Source organism: Mustela nivalis (genome assembly GCF_964662115.1).
Source record: "Mustela nivalis genome assembly, chromosome: 4".
Taxonomy (NCBI): Eukaryota; Metazoa; Chordata; class Mammalia; order Carnivora; family Mustelidae; genus Mustela; species Mustela nivalis.
In genome coordinates this window covers 105506545-105523383 of record NC_139023.1, presented here as the reverse complement: position 1 = coordinate 105523383, position 16839 = coordinate 105506545, and the positions used below count along the sequence as shown (strand labels likewise).

The 16839-nt window shown below is 42.3% G+C and overlaps 2 protein-coding genes across 12 annotated transcripts in view; one reads left to right on the top strand and one right to left on the bottom strand.

Moving 5' to 3' along the window:
• PPP3CA (protein phosphatase 3 catalytic subunit alpha) overlaps positions 1-8977 on the bottom strand; it is a 317728-nt gene extending 308751 nt beyond the window's left edge. For 2 of the 11 annotated variants that reach the window (XM_082729058.1, XM_082729063.1), the window contains exons 1-3: positions 8577-8977; positions 5653-5710; positions 3122-3180 (exon numbers count right to left, since the gene is read on the bottom strand). Coding sequence is in view for 2 of the 11 variants with exons in the window: in XM_082729054.1 (XP_082585180.1) it covers positions 8577-8634 (58 nt within the window). In the remaining 9 variants the exon portion in view is untranslated. Of the gene's footprint in view, positions 1-3121; positions 3181-5652; positions 5711-6371; positions 6430-7762; positions 8018-8576 lie in introns of those variants that run through there. The other 9 variants (XM_082729059.1, XM_082729064.1, XM_082729054.1 and 6 more) reach the window with 7 other exon arrangements.
• Positions 8978-9034: 57 nt separating this feature from the next.
• LOC309863833 (uncharacterized protein) lies at positions 9035-10779 on the top strand (the record flags this gene model as incomplete). The annotated part of the gene is made up of 2 exons (XM_082729069.1): positions 9035-9868; positions 10418-10779. 2 exons carry the CDS (start codon positions 9035-9037, stop codon positions 10565-10567), a joined length of 984 nt encoding a protein of 327 aa, XP_082585195.1. The 3' UTR covers positions 10568-10779.
• Positions 10780-16839: the final 6060 nt, after the last annotated feature.

Genomic DNA, 16839 nt, shown 5'->3' with positions numbered 1-16839 from the left:
AGAAAAAATCACCCCTCCTCAAGAAACTTGACCTCCATGCCCTGTAATTGACAATTAGCCCCTGAAAACCAAGCACATCCTGGGGGTAAGCCACTCCTGCTAGTTATGCTTCCATCAGTTGTCTTTAGGGCAAAAACAAACAAACTCAACTAACGAAAGAAAGCATTTCAAAAACTCAGGCGAAAACACCCTTCTACAAGACTGGCGCTTGAGAATCCGGAAACTCACCAGAAGTTTGGGAGCTGCCCATGATTCAAGATCCACAAAATTTCAAAATAGAAAAGAACCCTATAATTTAGAAATTAAATCCCTCTTCCCCTTTATCGGTTATTCTGTTCATTTAGCAACCACGTATGGAGGGTCTAATCTATAGTAGGCATTGTACCAGGGCTAAACATACTAAGATAAGTAAAGCCAGGCCCCACTCTCCTGGGCTCTCCACTTCCTGGGAAGGAGACAGATAGGTAAACAAATCTTCACAGAGCATGCTCTATTCAAGGTGTCCTCTGTGACAATGAAGAGGCTGAGCCCCTTTACTCCAACTGAAGATACCAGGAGATGTGGGTCCCAGAGGAGGCAATATCTGAACCAAGGCTAAATGATGAGAATTAAGTGATGACAACTGAACTGTTATCATGACAATAATCAAACCCACACAGAGAAGGGACGCAAGTACTTTATTGACATTAATATGCACAGCAGACCAACAATGCCAGGTGTAATGAAAAAAATTTTTAATTCCTTTGTAAAAAACAAAATAATAATAACAATAATAACACAAGCTTGGAAGTCCTGACTCAGCTTCTGTCACTGTAAGAGAATATATTGTGTTTTTAATTTAATTTGATAATACGGCATAGCTTACAGGATGTTTAAAAACAAATGTCAACAGATGGCTTAAAGCCCACTTAGCAGAATATAAGGAGTCAGCAGAGTTGGTGCCACATTTTTTTAACTTCTCGTAGCCCATATATCTTCCTACCTGGATAGAATCCAGTGACATTTTGGGGGCCAGAGGAGGGCAGGAGGAGGGCAGGAGGTTATGCTGAAGAAGGCTGCATTTCTAAATTATAAAAGCATTACAGAAAATGATAAATTGAGATGTAAACAAAGGAAGAGGGTTTTTTTCTGGTCTTGGTTTTGTTTGTTAGTTTTCATGGAATTTGCCGGGTCCTTTTCTCTTCAAGTCCAAATCTAAACAATAATTAAAAAATATTTATCACCCAATATGTCAAACACTAAGTGATTAAGATATTTCTTCTCACCTGTCAAAAACTGATCAGTCTATAGAGAAATACAACAAAAACTGAAAGAAAGCTTTCAAGTTCAAACTACTCTGTCACGGTGAAAAGGATTTAGCCTTTTAAACTCAACTGGCATAAAGCCAGTCCAAATGACCAAACAACAAAACTGTCCTCCACCTAATTATATCACCTTATTAATACCTCCTCCTCATACTGTATTTCCTGATATGGCTGGAGAACAAAGCATTCCAATTAGCCATACAGTCATCGTATAGAATCATTTATAAAGAATCAGAATATAATGAGCTCAAAATAAACATATAATCTGTCTCCATTTATTGCTTTAGGAGGCACACGTGAGAACTGTGCAATGTCCAAAGTCATCTGACAAGTGATTCAGTGCATAAGAAGCAAGGCACTGAGCCAGGCCCCATTGGTTCAATGACCATAGTTTTCAAACTAAAACTCTGAACAGACATATTAACAGATCATTTGTACCTTCCAAGCATATGCAGCATCCTGGAAGATTAAACAATGACGTATTAGAGCCTCCTAAACGTTTGAAGGCTACATGGAGACAAATGAATATTTTAATATCAGAAGTAGTAGCTCCTCCCCGAAAAGAGAAAAAAATAAAGTGGCTCTAGACAGTTACTCTAGGAAAAGACTCCAAGTCTTAGAACCTTAAAGCTGGTGGGATTTTTTTAAATTTAGCTCTATATAAATAAAACTCTGTCTCAACATCAACCACCATTCTTCTGGTTTATAACTGTAAACTGACAACTCTGTAAGGTGGTATGTCATAATCTGAGGCAGTTGCAAACATAAATCTCTGGTATCTGTTTGTTATGCTTCTGCAGACATTCGCAGAATTTCCAGTTCCAGGAGATAGTTCGTAGAAAGTCAGATAGACCATCATATTTTGCTGTGAGGCAAAAGCACGAATTAAGGAAGTAATAAGAAGATAAACAAAAAATTCTATTTTTCTCTAGGATGGTCTTACAAAGAATACATCTAATTCCAAAAATGTAGTAATTTCATAACCGATTACTGCTTCCTTGGTTTTTGTTTTTAATTTCAAGGTTTCGGCTACTGCATGTACATCTGTGAAATGGATTTGAGATCCCAGCCATAGGTCTAAGTCCTCAAGCTGACAGTCCAGCTGATTTAAGCCATTATTCAGAACACCTGACAGTAAAGAAATATGAAATGTTTTATTTGACTTCATATGAAATCTAATTGATGGCTTATCAATGATACAGCCTGAGTGAAGACAGAAGATGGAAATACAGTAAAAAATAAAACGAGTTAAAAATACTGCAAATATCAAGACTACTAAAGACTTAGTTTATAAATTGAAATCGTGTTTCATTGTCTACATTCCCACCTGATGACTATTTTTGAAAAAGGAATAAAACCCTAAGAAGTGTTGGCTGGTATTTTCATTTGATTGTTCTTTAGAAATTAATAAAATCCTCAAACCAGGCCAACGGTATGGGCCATTTATCTGTATTTCAGACAAAGAGGCTTATTATAACAACCTTCAAAATAAAAGTAAAAAAAACTTTTTAGCAGGAGAATATGGTATTTCCGTGTACATATATGAACAGAAAATAATGTTTAACCGTTTTTGTTTAGTAAACCTCATGCCATGATCAAACCAGATTATAACATTTATCATCAGAATTTATATTTCTGCTAAATACAGATACAAAAGCTTCTTCTATTACAGTTATTTTATATAGCTAGTAATTCAGTAAAATTAAGTTTGAAATAAAATGTGATAGTTTAAATATACCAAAAGAAGTCACAGTTTCAAACAGATTTTCAAGAGAGAAGAGCATCTCTGCTAAAGGAAAGAATGTGCTTACACTTACCTGCATTCTAGTCCCACCTGTGACCGACCATTCTATCTATTCTGTCTCCATTTCTTCAACTATAAAATAAATGCCACCATAAGCTACTGTTGCAGACCCAAGGCATTCACAGATTTCAATATTAATTGTTCTGACTATTCTTGAGTGACCCTGAAAATACATTATCACATTCTCATTTGTAATTCTGTGTCAGCAGTGACCAAATTGCCATTCCCAGGCAAGGGGAGGAAACATGACCACTTGGTCTCTCAAATTCCACTTGAGGATCCTCTAGTTCTCACAAGTGAATGGAGAGTACAATTTTACATTTGAGGAAAATAGCCTGTGACTTATCAAATATAACAGGACAATTACAGAAAGATGGAATTCCAAATCTCACTGTATCTCTCTTGAATATCAAGAAAGTTGCTAAAAGAGTAACAATATGATTTCTTAGTATTTACCAAGGTTCCAGATCATGAATCACCATCATTCTCTATAGTTCTGGAGTGTCCAATATTTTCACAAAACTTTCCAATTGTAATTTAATTGAATTTGCTAAAAGGAGGGTATATCTAGAAAAATGCTATTTTCCAATCAGGTCACTCTAAATGAATTCTTTATTTGGTTTCATAATTAGTTCCAACTTTACACATGGCTGACACAGAAAAGATATGGAAAAGTGTAAGAGTCCAATTACAAAAGTTATAAGCATACAGTATATCAGAGTCATATTTCATATTTCTAAGATTATAAATAAAAACAGGTCATACTTAAAGAAACAAAGAGACTTAAAATACAAAATAGACTTAAAAAGGCATATTTTTAAACTAATACAAACAAATGTTGGAGGAGTAAACCTCTAACTAGATTCTAAGGCGTTACTTTTTTCACATTTTATACTGGATGTCTTAAAGTACATGACTCATTTAAAGTAGAGTTTCCAAAAAATATTATTTTTTACATGTTAATCTTCTAATAGATGGCATTTTAGAATCATTGGAATTTCCCTGAATCATATAGTCTTAAGTTTACAAAATGCCTTAAGCCTTAAGTTTACAAAATGTGTTGAAAACCATGCATTTTTGTTATATTTACTTTATAGTAGAAATCCTGAAAGAAAATACTAATGAATAGATTAATCTAATTTATAATTAATAGCATTAATTGACATGCTATTCAGTATGTCCTGAAAAGAATCTGTTCTGTTAAGTATATTAACCATGCCCAAATCGTGTTTATAGTATTAATTAGATTAGCAGACCCCTTTCTTCACATCCAGTGCTGATGTAAATTTAGCCACCAAACACTGACGTTTAATAACACTGAATTAATGAGGTTTTACTGTACTCAAACGGAAAACCAGATACATAGAATATACACGGAATAACTGAACTGATGATAATAAATCTAAGTAAAATAAATTCACAATGAGCTCTTCTTGACACACCACAAAGAAATGGCATTAGTTAATACTTTGTTTCAAAATCCAAAACTGATGATGATTACTTATGTAGCATATTTTTATTTTCTTCTTAAGCAGTATTACTATCTCATTCAGCTAGAAACACTGGTGGCTTGAATCCTTATTTATTTAATATTTTGCTTAGCTACCAGCTTCATGATTATATGATCTTAGATACCTTTCCAGAATTTCCCTATGTGTATTTTGTCTTCACAAATAGTATATAAGCTGGCAATACAGAAAAAGACAGCATGTTTTGTTTTGTTTTGTTTTAATTCCCCACAGCCAAAAGTAACCTGACACACAGCACAAATTCCCTATCTACAGTTTTTGAGAAATTCCCCAAAATTCCTCCCAGGAATTTACCCCCCATCAACCTGCCGTGGTATCTGGAATTTCTACTGTCAAAATCAGTTTGGGTTAAGGTAAGAGGCCCATTGGAAAATACTTAGAGATAGGAACAAAGGGAAGGGAAAGCGATGCAACAAAGCAAGACACTCATCACATAAAATTTAATTTCCTCTAAGTGTATGACTTTTGTGTAGCAAAGTTCTATAGCCAATAAGGAGTGTTAGGGCCAGTTGAGGAGTTAAAGGCAGGAACAGGCAGGGAGAAATGAACAAAAGCCAAAGTTTGAAACCAGGCCTGTGGAGCACCGCTTCAGAGAAAATCCAGACTACGTGGTGTGCTGGCGGAAAGCCGGGAGAGTGGTTATTCTTCTATTTACTGCCCTCCATCTTTTGCCATATAGCTATACATATATTTTGTTTCCTTAAAAAAATGTAAAACAGTAAATGGATCAAATTATTCTGATTTCCAATGAAGGGCATTACCAAGATCTTGTCTATGAATTTTTATACTTTCCATTGTTTTTATCCAAGAACAGTCAAAATGAAACAGCACCAGTTTTGCTAAATGAAGTAACTTTTTTCCTGAGGTAACCTAAATGAATGCTTTTTGTCTCCAATGCTGCCATTCCCTTTCATTTTTAAAATTTGGAAAACTGATCACAGGCTCTGAACACACTCTAGAAGATGCTACGAACCTGAAAAATTGCATAGTTAGTTGAGACTTAAACTCAACCTACCTTTCTAAAGCTGCATTCTGGAAGTACAAATCAAGAAAGCCGTCACATCATGGTATTACTACAAACAAAACCACAAGTACAGCTTTATTTGTAAATAGCAATTTGTTATACAACAAAAGCCAGATGACACTAATGCAGATAACTGTAAACAAACACCATGGCATGCCATGGTAATAATGACCCAAATACTTATTTCTATATGTAACCAAATACTACTATCTGTACTTTGTAAAAGGAGAGAAAGCTTAAGGAACACAACATTTTCTCAAGGATAATCCTTTCCCTGCATTAAAGAGTCAATCCCAGACCACTGAGATTAAGTTCTAACAAAATTTCAAGTCATGGTTCCATGAACTATGTCTTATCTAATTTTGTAAATTCAAAAAAATCATTTGGTCATCTGTTTTCCATTCATTATACATGCACTCTCTACTCACTAAACATGTGTATAAGTGGGGAAATACTATTTCTTAGAGAACTGATAATCAAAATAGACTACCATTTCAAACAATTAGTTATAAAAATCATATATGAGACAAAATGTTAGATCCACCTTTCGATAATGCCTTTTAAGCCAACAATATAAAGTCTCTAAGAAAGCACAAGAAAAATAGCATCCCCACCTTAAAATTACAATTTATCAATAAAACTTTTCTATAAACAAAATTTCACATTCAAAATTCATATCAAGATCCTTATCAAAACAAATGCAAAATTACCTTTTCCTATTTTGAGACTTTCCTATGCTCCTATATTATCCACATGTGCATTTCAGTTCTGCAAAAATATGTAAATCATATTTTTGGAATTATGGGGTGTTTGTGTACTTACAATAAAGAGTCATTTATAAAAATGTTGTAATACAGCATTGGGAAAAGCAAGACAAAATAGGCATGGAATGGATGAATGGGCTCCTTCACAATAATTGGTAAAGACACCAAGCTAGAACGCATGGACAATTATTTTTACATTCTTCCCTGCTTGACAACTTTACATTTACAGGGAGAAGCCACATTTTGTGATTTAAAACAGGGACCCTGAACTTACGTGTGCACATATGAATGTTTTTTATTTGTTGACACATTTACTGCTATCTTTTGAATCGTAAGCTTTACATTACTTGTTTTAAAAACAGGCAATCTCAACATACAGATTGGAGTTACACCTAAACTTCACACTTTAGGAAGATACTCCCATAGCTCAGCAAAAGGTCGTAATTTTTTAAAATGTCAACAGAAAACCTTAATACATAGCCTAGTTCTTTTGAATGAATTTGAATTCACTGTTTCAACCTGAGGAGCTCTGCGTGCAGAAAGAACAGCTGTGCATCTATAGCCCTACTTGCAGTCATTACTGCAAGGGTATTTCCTCCTTATTTTGATGAGTCTATGAATACTGCATTCAAGCAGTAATGATTCTAATACAACCAAAACAAGAAAAGATACTTTATTCTTTCTTTCTTAAAAAAACAGAACACAATATCCCCCATCACCAGAAACACACACACACACACACACAAACTTTAAAAACTGAGCACATGTGCATGGAGCAATGACCAGCTCGGACACCCCAGGCCTTCTGTCTCATGGTCTCAGGGCTGCTGAGTTACTTCACCTAAGTGCTCATGGGGCAAATGACTTTATTGCCTTGCATTCTATTTGCATGGCCGCATTAAATACTATCTCAGTTTTACACACAACACGCACACACACAAGCCACACCAGACAGTGCTGTTTCCAATTTCTGCGGCCCCTTGCGCGCCTAGCCCAGACCTCATCCCCGCTCTGCTCCAGGTCTTAACACCAGGGACGAGGGACACTACTTAATCCTGGCGGATCTGCTCCGTTGCCTCATCCTTCCAGGATTCGGAGGATGGTTCCTACCCAACTCCACCACGGAACACAACGAGGACGGCGGGTTTTCCCGGGCAAGAAAGACCAGTGGCGGTCCCCTTCCTCACCCCCACGCAACCCGGCTTCTCTTCGCCAGAAAGCCCAGGGGCAGGAGTATACACGATCCCGGGGCGGGGAGAGGAGCCAATAATAGGAATCAAATAGCCCGTTAACAAGGGGGTGCCAGGGCAGGGAAGAAGCGAGAGGGGTGAGGTTACCACGCGGGAGGTGTGCTCCAGCGGGGAACCATTCAAGAGCAATGACAGGTCGGCGGGGGAAGGCTCGGGTGGCGAGGGAGGTTGGAGAACAGCTTTTCGTGTCTTTCTCAGGGCCTGCGGGGGAATCCCGGGGCGGCGGCGGCGGGGCTCTCGGGTCGTTCCCCGCCTCCCGCGGCCCCCGCGCGTCCCCTCCGCCACCCGCTCAGCCTGCGGCCGCCCCCGCCCCGCACGGAAGGAAGCGCCGGGCTCCCCCCACGCTCTCCCGCTCTCTCGCGAGTCCTGTGCAGGCCCTTTCAGTGGGAGGGGGAGGGGGCGCGGAGGGAATTGCTGCAATGGAGCGCCGAGAGAACCCTGCCCGAGCGAGGCAGTCGGTGGAAAGCCACGGCCACATAAAAATGCCATATTAATTTTTTAAAAGCCATAAATCACCCCTCCCTCTGCAAAAGAAAATCATAAACCCGATCCCATGCAAGCCTGCGAGCAGCCACCCACTTCCTATTTCTGTCACAGCAGCTACACCCTGCCAGCAACCACCCCCCGGGCGCCCCCTCCCGCCACCGCCACCCCCGCCGCCGCCTCCCCGCTGCTCAGCCATTTGCCAACTGACGCCCCCGTAAATAAAAATGCCCCAAGTGGGGCCGGGTGAGAGGCTTGGGGGAAGGGCGCGCAAAGGAGGGGGGTTCGAGGGTTGCACAATATCCTAGAAGGTCCGTGGCTGGAGCAAGGAGAGAACCGGAGGCGGGGGGAGGGGAGGCAAGCCGTGAGGGTTCCTGCGGCACACGGTGCACCCGGGCGACCGCGGCGCGCCGCTTACCTTTCACCACCCTGTCGGTCGTCGACAACTTGGGATCAATTGCCTTGGGCTCGGACATCTCCAGCCGCCGGGGGACAGCGACGCGCTGCTCGTCCGTCCTACTGCACACCCCGACCGGACCGGCGGGCCAGACACTCAACGCCGCCGCCGCCGCGCTGCAAACCGCTCGGCTGGAGGTCTGGGCTCTGAGCTGGCTTTAAAGTTACTGCCTTCTCGCGCGTCCCTCCTCCTCCACCTCCTCCACCTCCTCCTCCTCCTTCGCCGCCGCCGCCGCCTTCACTCCTCCTCCGCCGCCGCCAGCCCCGCCGACTCCGCTCCGGGCTGCGCGTGTGTGGTGGTTATTTATTTATTTTCTAAGCACGCCTCTTGGTTCTTCTTTTATTCTTGGGGGAAGGGGGATGGGGAGGAGAAGCGCACACAGGAGCACCCACCCTGGCAAGGAGACCGGGCACCGCGGAATGGAGCCCCACGCGCGCACTCTGCCGGGATTAAGACCGATCACATGGGAGGGCCGGGGGCGAGAGAGAAGAGGCAGGGCCGCCGATGTCAGTGCCACCAGCCGTGCCTCGGCGTCCCCGGCGGCGGAAAGGCGGCCGCCGCTGCTGCTGCTGCTGCTGCTGCTGCCGCTGTTGCCGCCTCTGCTTCCCCACACCAAGCGCCACCGCTCGTCCGCGGCCGCCGGAGACGTCCCGCCGCTGCGCTCGCCCGCGCTCCTTTCTGCCACCCCGCGCCGCTCCTTCACTCACACAGGCACAGCCGCGGAGCTCGGCAGACACAGTCCCGGGCGCAACCTACCCTCCTCCTCCGCCGCCGCCGCCGCCGCCGCCGCCTCCGCCACCGCGCCCGCCTCCGCCTCCTCCCCTTCCTCCTCCCGGCCCCCGCCTCCAGCGCCCCGGCAGCCTCCACCTCCCTGCGGAGCCGGCCCCCCCCACTCCCCGCCCCGGCGTCGAAGCTCTTGGCACGCATTGGCTGAGAGGCGCGTCATTCACTGCGAGGTAGCGGCCTCCCCGCTCGCCCCGCCTCCCGCTCCTCCTCGCCGTCCCCGCCTCCCGCTGTTTTCTCCCAGCTGCCTGGCCAGTGGGCCTGCTGCCTCTGCCGGCCAGTCCCCGCTCAGGTGTCGCTGTTGCTGGCAGGCCCGGATTAGGGAAAGAGAACGGGGAGGGGGTCGCGGCTGGGAGGAGAGGGGCTGTACTCTGCCCCCCGCAAGCCCATTTGGCATCGGCCCCTGGACCCCGCACACTCCCCCGCGCGGCTTTGGCAGTCGTGCGTTGTCGGCTGGGTTAAGCCGCAGTGTGAGTAGCCAAGCGCGGAGGGTGTCTCCGGGTGTATGCGTGGCCCTCAAGAGGGCAAGAAGGAGGGAGGCAGGGAGAGGAGGGAAGGGGGTGGCGGTCAGAAGCACCGAGAGAGGGCGGAGGAAGGAAGAGCTCGGGGAGCTCCGGGGCGCGCGGCACAGCTGCTGTCGCTGTCGCTGTCGCTGCCGCAGCTGTCCAGGGAGGATCGCCAAAACGGCGGCGAATCAACAACTTACCTTGGGGAGTCGGGCTCCTCCTGTGATGGGTGTATGGTGGTTTTTGTTACTGGGCTTTTTCTGTGGGCGGTGTGGAGGTTACCAGTGTTTCCCACCCGTGCATCCACACCTTCTGAGGAGGGGGCCGCTTCTGAGCGTCGCGAGTCAGGGACGTGGCTGAGGGTGCCGGGCGGGCTCGCCAAGGAGATGGGGGACGGGAGTCCAAGCAATCCCCCAGCAACTTTGAGTCACCCGGGACTGCCCTGCCGATCTCCAGGGAGAAATGAGGGGGCGGGAGACACACCGCAGAGGGTCGCCTTTTCCCTGTTCCCAGGCTCACGCAGCCAGTGGTCAGGACTGGTGGCACCACACCTCCCTTCTGGCTCCTTCCAATCCTCCGACATCCACTTGGTGCTCCGGGTGTGTGCGGGGCCCTGAAGCCCAAGGCGGATCTCCACTGTGGTCCCTTCGGTTGGGAGAATAAAGGAGAGAATGCTAGGCGCGGGAGGACAGCGTGACAATGGCCCAACAGCTCCTTTCTGACCTGCCTGCCCCACCACAGAATGAGGAGCCAATCTCCCTCTGTCCGAAGGTCACCTCCGCTCACTACTGTCCTCTCTCTGACCAACCGGGCAAAGAGATTGGAGCTTGCTTCTCTCTGAACAACAGAGAGCTGAATAAATTTCTCACCCTCCAGCCTGCCTGTTATATTTCTTAATTCTTCAATATCAGGGTTTTTTTTTTTTTTCCTACTTCCTGAATTGGACAATGAACCCAGGAAAAAAGCCTAATCAAAGATTTAGGGAAGCTAGGAGATGGAGCCAGGAGACGATTAGATTAGAGTTCAAACTCGAAAATAAGTTTGAGAACTTGACTGATGGTGCTTATGTATGGCTTGAAGAGTATAGCCTTCAAGGAACAGGACCTCACAGTAAAAGACAGGGAGCTTCTGTGGAAGCCTTCTAACAAAAGGAGACCATATAGAGTGTGTCCCACATATTTAGGGAGGCTGCCACCAGCTCCAAGATTCTGCTGCCCAATTCACAACCCCAGGACAGCATGTGGTGATTAGGCAGACAGTGCATTCAATAAATATGTATTGTGTTCCTTTAACATGCTAGGCACTGTGGTAGGTAATTTGTGTGTGGGGTGTGTGTGTGTGTGTGTCTGTGTGTCTGTGTGTGTGTAGGGTGTTGGGGGGGGCAGTTATTTGAAAATGGTCCTTGCGCTCAATAAAGCCTAGAGTCTAGTAAAACTGTCATAAAAATAGGAGCTCTGAGAGGCCACTGTATCGCCTCAGGAAGTAGTTGTTGAAAACAGTCTCCTGAGCACCAGCAGCCCTAGTTGCTAAGGCAGATTTGGGAAGTTGGTTCCTAGCCAGATGGCACAGAGTAAGTAAGGCAGGGATGCCAAGCCTATGGGTGAAGAAGAGAGCCTGCCTGAGGAAAGACCAGGAAACCGTGTCCAGTGATGCTCACTTCCAAGGCCACAGTGTTTTTCACACAAATTGCAAAGAGAGGTGCAGATCCCACCATTATTTGGACACAGTTTTCAGGTTTAGGAAGAACACCTTTGAATCAAGATCAGAGGGCTTAAGATGTCAGCACCATAGAAAAGTTTTATGATACAGATAGGAAATAAAGGCACACCTTTGAGGCACACCCTTCAGTCCGCTACAAGTTTGGGACACCTCCTACCTGAGGTATGTGTGGGAAAAAAAAGTTATGAATCATAATCACTTTACAACACATCTTATTTTCATCAGTGACCTTTAATACATGTGTATGGTCCCATACTGTTGCAACACAAACACCTCTTCTTGGACAAAACTGGACCCTCCTCAAAGGAAAACTACACAGCAGAAATTAACTAAGGACTAGCTACCTGCAAACCTGCATACTGGTATAGCCAAATCATCTTTTATATTGAGATATTTTTTTCAGATGCCCTACGATCTGCTGCCATTTTTTAAAAATCCTATTATACTATCCAAGTAGTCCTTGATTATACTATCCCTTACATAAAATCACCTTACACTTGGAAATTACATTTTCAAGAAGTTATTTCAACAATGTCCCTTGCTTATGAAGAAAAAGAAAGGAGAGAAGAGGTGGGGAGCCCAATGCGGCAGAAAACAACTTGTAGTCTGATAATAAATTGTATTTCCCCTTCCTTAGTATACTTCTGGAAAGCATCTGCCCAGCTAGGGATTCCACTCCCTTGCATCTGAGAGGGTGCGTGTGCTAGTTCTGGCCAGTGGATTCTGGGTTGAATCAGTGTTTGATCAGCTTCAGGTCAACACAATTAGGCAGCAGCTATGCATTTTCTTCAGCCAATGAGCTCTACTCCTTTAGCTGAATGCAGAGGCTTCTAGGGCACAGGGGAAAGCATAACCCTAAATGGAAGGAGCTGAATGCCTAGATTACCACCTATAGGAATGCTGCCCATCTACAAAGAAAATCTGCTTTAGACTTTACAAAAGAAGAAATAGATTTTTACTGAGTGCTCCATTGGAATTTGAGGATATGTTTGCTAGGATAGTTAGTATTCCCAAATTAATACACAAGAGTTATTTATTATGTTAGCTCAAAAAGTAAAATCCAGAATTATCGTGTATCTGTTATATAACAGCATGACCAGAATACCACAAATATTCTTATTTCTTTTAATACACAAGCATCAAAATTGTATATTTTGTAGATGAATTATTCATTTACCAGGTGTGTTTTGAACACCTGTTCTGTGCAAGGTACCATACGAGGTGATGCAAAATATATAAAGAATTCGAAGATTTAGTCCCTTCATTTGAGAATCTCAAAGTCTTGTAATATAAGAATTGTACACATATTTGTAAACATTTCGGTGTAAGGTGCAACTTCCTCTCACTATTGGAGAACTCAAACTAATTTTACTATTCACTTCATCTAAATGAATTATGAAGATAAATACGTGTGCAAAAAAACACTGAAGATTTGGAATAATCAATGCATTCAATTGTTCCATGTCACAGCTTACTTCTTTTGGTGTAAATAAGAGTAAATGAACAATATTTTAGTTTGCTGTCAAGTGTTCTGCTAGATCTAAAGGCATTTTTCTTCTGCAAATAAGAAAAAAAGATGTATTTTATATCCTGTTTTGAGAATAACCTGCTTTTGAAAATGTGGACTTTCCGTTCTTGGATGAACATTCTATCATTTGACATTAAGAGTTGCATAATAGCGTCTGGTATTGGCTCTGGTGAGGCATGCACTTCGATCTGAGTAGCTGATGGTCGACAGCAATATGTCTGACCTGTTCTCACCGGCACTGGTGGAGCACAACATTGAAGAACTTGCCGCGTAGACAGTCAGTCCTGATGGGGCCATGAATGTGTGCGAGAATTTGATTTATTATTGTAAAGCTAATTCCTCTGACACTCCCTTCTAACTTGTGAACTTCTACCCTCTTCACAACAGAGACTCTACAAAATATATGATCAACATGGATTTTACTCAAGATTTAAACTAAAAGGGCTTTTATTTTTTATCTTTTGGATTGCTCTTGAAATTTTGTTGAACCTTATATTTTTCAGAAGGCAATTTTACTCATTTTAGAAAAGTTATTTCCACAAGAACATAAAAAATTTGTATGCCAAATGTATTCAGGAATAAATTAAATTTTTTCTATTAGGAGCCAAACTATAACTTACATAATTATATGCTAAGTTTAATACGAAGTGGGCATATTTTACATAAAATTTCACCAAGACTTCAGGTGATCATATTTGTGCAGATTTAATAAACATATATTCATATTATTGTTTTATTTATATCTGTATCTTCATCTTATATCCCAGTTCTGAGCACAGAGTATGTGCTCAACCAACTTTGCTGATTTAAAAAAGTATTTTAAAATGTATTGGCATCCAATATGTGAAGCCCTAGGCTTAATACCACAGTATCTGCTCTCAGGGATATTTCAATATTACTAATATACATACATATATGTATGTGTATATATATGTATCTCTCTCTCCATCTATATGAGTGTGTATGTATATACATACACACTCACTATACATACACACTCACTGGCGAGAAGTCTTATTAGCCCTTTCTCCTAGATAGCTTAAATTCTAATTTTATGATTACTTTAAAAATTATGAATATGTTGGGGGCACCTGGGTGGCTCAGTGGGCTAAAGCCTCTGCCTTCAGCTCAGGTCATGATCCCAGGGTCCTGGAATCCAGCCCCGCATCGGGCTCTCTGCTCAGCAGGGAGCCTGCTCCCCCCACCCCACCCGCCTGCCTCTCTGCCTACTTGTGATCTTGTCAAATAAATAAATAAAATCTTAAAAAAATATATGAATAGGTTAATGGTGCCAAGTCATAAATGTTTACATTTTAAATAGATATATGTGTGACATTACATTGACAATCTAAGAAATAGTCATGCCATAAAACTTTATGTATTCTGGCTTTCCTAAACTCGGAATTTCAGAATATTTGACCTGAAATGAGCTGAAGTTGATATTTGAAGTGCTTTGAGAACAATGTCAACAACAGCAGCAAAAGACTTAGTACTCAAACTAAAGGTACTATCAAATTGTAGGAGATTTGATAAATCAATTTAGGAGAAAGTTCATCAAGCCCTTTAAAAGTATACTTGCATATACAAAATCAATATAGTATTAAAAATGAGTTTCACTCATCAAAACCAACAGAAATTTAACTTTACTGGGACTAAGTTTTGCCCATTATCAATTGAAAATTCATGAATTTGCAAGGAAATCGTTTATTACGAAAAAAGAATCTTGATCCCGGAGTCCTGGAATCGAACCACACATTGAGCTCCCAGCTCAGCAGGGAGACTTCTGCCCTTACCCCACAATTCACGTTCTCACACACTCTGCTCTCTCTCTCTCTCTCTCTCTCACTCAAATAAATAAATAAATAATCTTAAAAAAAAAAATCTTGTACTCAGACTAGCAATCTTTCCATTAATTTCTAGTCAGTGAGGTTTTACTCTATTAGTATTTATGATTATTGGAAAGCATATATTCAATAGACATTTATTGAACACTTACACATATCAAGCACTAGGAATATAATGTGAAAAAAAGTCTCTCCCCTCATAAAACTTACATTCTAACAGAGAGAAAAATGATTAAAAAAAAAAAAGGAACAATTACAAACAACTGCACACTCAGGGCACCTGAGTTGAGTATCTGCCTTCAGTTCAGGTCATGATCCCAGGGTCCTAAGATCAAGGCCTACGTTGGGCCCCCTGCTCGGTGGGGAGCCTGATTCTCTCTCTCCCTCTGCCTGTTGTGCCCCCTGCTTGTGCTTATTCTCTGTCTCTCCATCAAGTAAATAAATAAAATCTTTTTTTTTAATCTTTAAAAAAAAATTACAAACAATATGTCAGATGGCCTAAGTGATAAACATAAAAATAATGTATGCTGGTAAGGGCACTGAAAGACATATGGGCAAAGGGATGTTACTCACTGCTGCAGGCAGATTATTGAGGGGAGACCTCTCTGAGAGGTGATATTTTAATAAAGTTAAAATAAACTGATGGCAATATTTATGCAGCTCTCTGGAGGGAAAAAAAAAAAAAAAAAAGAATGTTCCAGGTAAGGGAATAGCATATGCAAAGTAAGAGTCTGACATTTTTAAAGAAATGTGAAAGGAGGCCAGTGTAGCTAGAGCACTGGTAAATCAGAGAAAGCAGTAGAAGATAAGATCAGAAAGATGATGTAGGGTCAGATCATATAAGACCTTATAGATCATAGGAAAAGTTCTAACTGTCATTCTGGTGAAATAAAACATATTTGTTAGGAAGGTGGCAAATGATAGGATTTTTGCATAAAGAAAACTGTCAGTCTTTTGTAATTACTGACACTCTACATAGTTGTGGGAAGGGAGCAGGGGTGGAAATGCCAACAGCACGTAAGAGAGTGTCGTCTGAATCCATGCTAGAAATAAAGTGGTTTGGATACAGAGTTTAAGAAGTAGTGAGAAGTTTCTAATTCCAAACATAGTTTAAAAGTAAGGTTAACAGATTTGCTGTTGGATTGAAGATGCAGGAACGTTAAAGAGTCAAGAACTGCAAGGTTTGGAGTCTGAGCTAATGTGAGATGGAGTTACCATTCACCAAGGAAAGGAACATTGGAAATAGAGCATATTTCGTGGAGAAGATCTAAAACTGGATTTTTATGCGTTAACTTTGAGATGCATATTATACGCAGAGGTGGAAAAGACATGCAGGTAGTTAGATATAGGAGTCTTTGGAGGGGAGACAGCCAGGCTGGTGATGCACAAATCAGCAGGTCACGGCATTGTAGCCATACCCCATTTCATTTAAGGGGTGGAAAGAAGAGGCGGGACCAGCAAAGCTGATGGACAGGAGGAGGTTCTGGAGGAGAAAGAGGAGGAGCTTGACTGTGAGGTCAAGCTAATGAATTGTGTCAACAATGCTGATGGGTTATATAAAATGACAACTGAGAACGGACTACTGATTTGGGGGGGAAAAGGGAGTTCACTGGTTATTGTAGCTGGGCAGTCTTTAAACCTACCTAAAATAGCACCTCATCAGCCTCTGCCTCTCCATACTGAGGTAGCTCCTTTTTTATGTCTATAATTACTTGACATTACATGTGTGGGTGCGCTATGTGTGTGATTTGTTTGCCCATCTTTCATCCTTCTTTGGTTAGACAATGTGATTTTTGAGAGCAGGGACCTTACTCCCATTTGAATTTCCAGTGCCCGTAGATCAT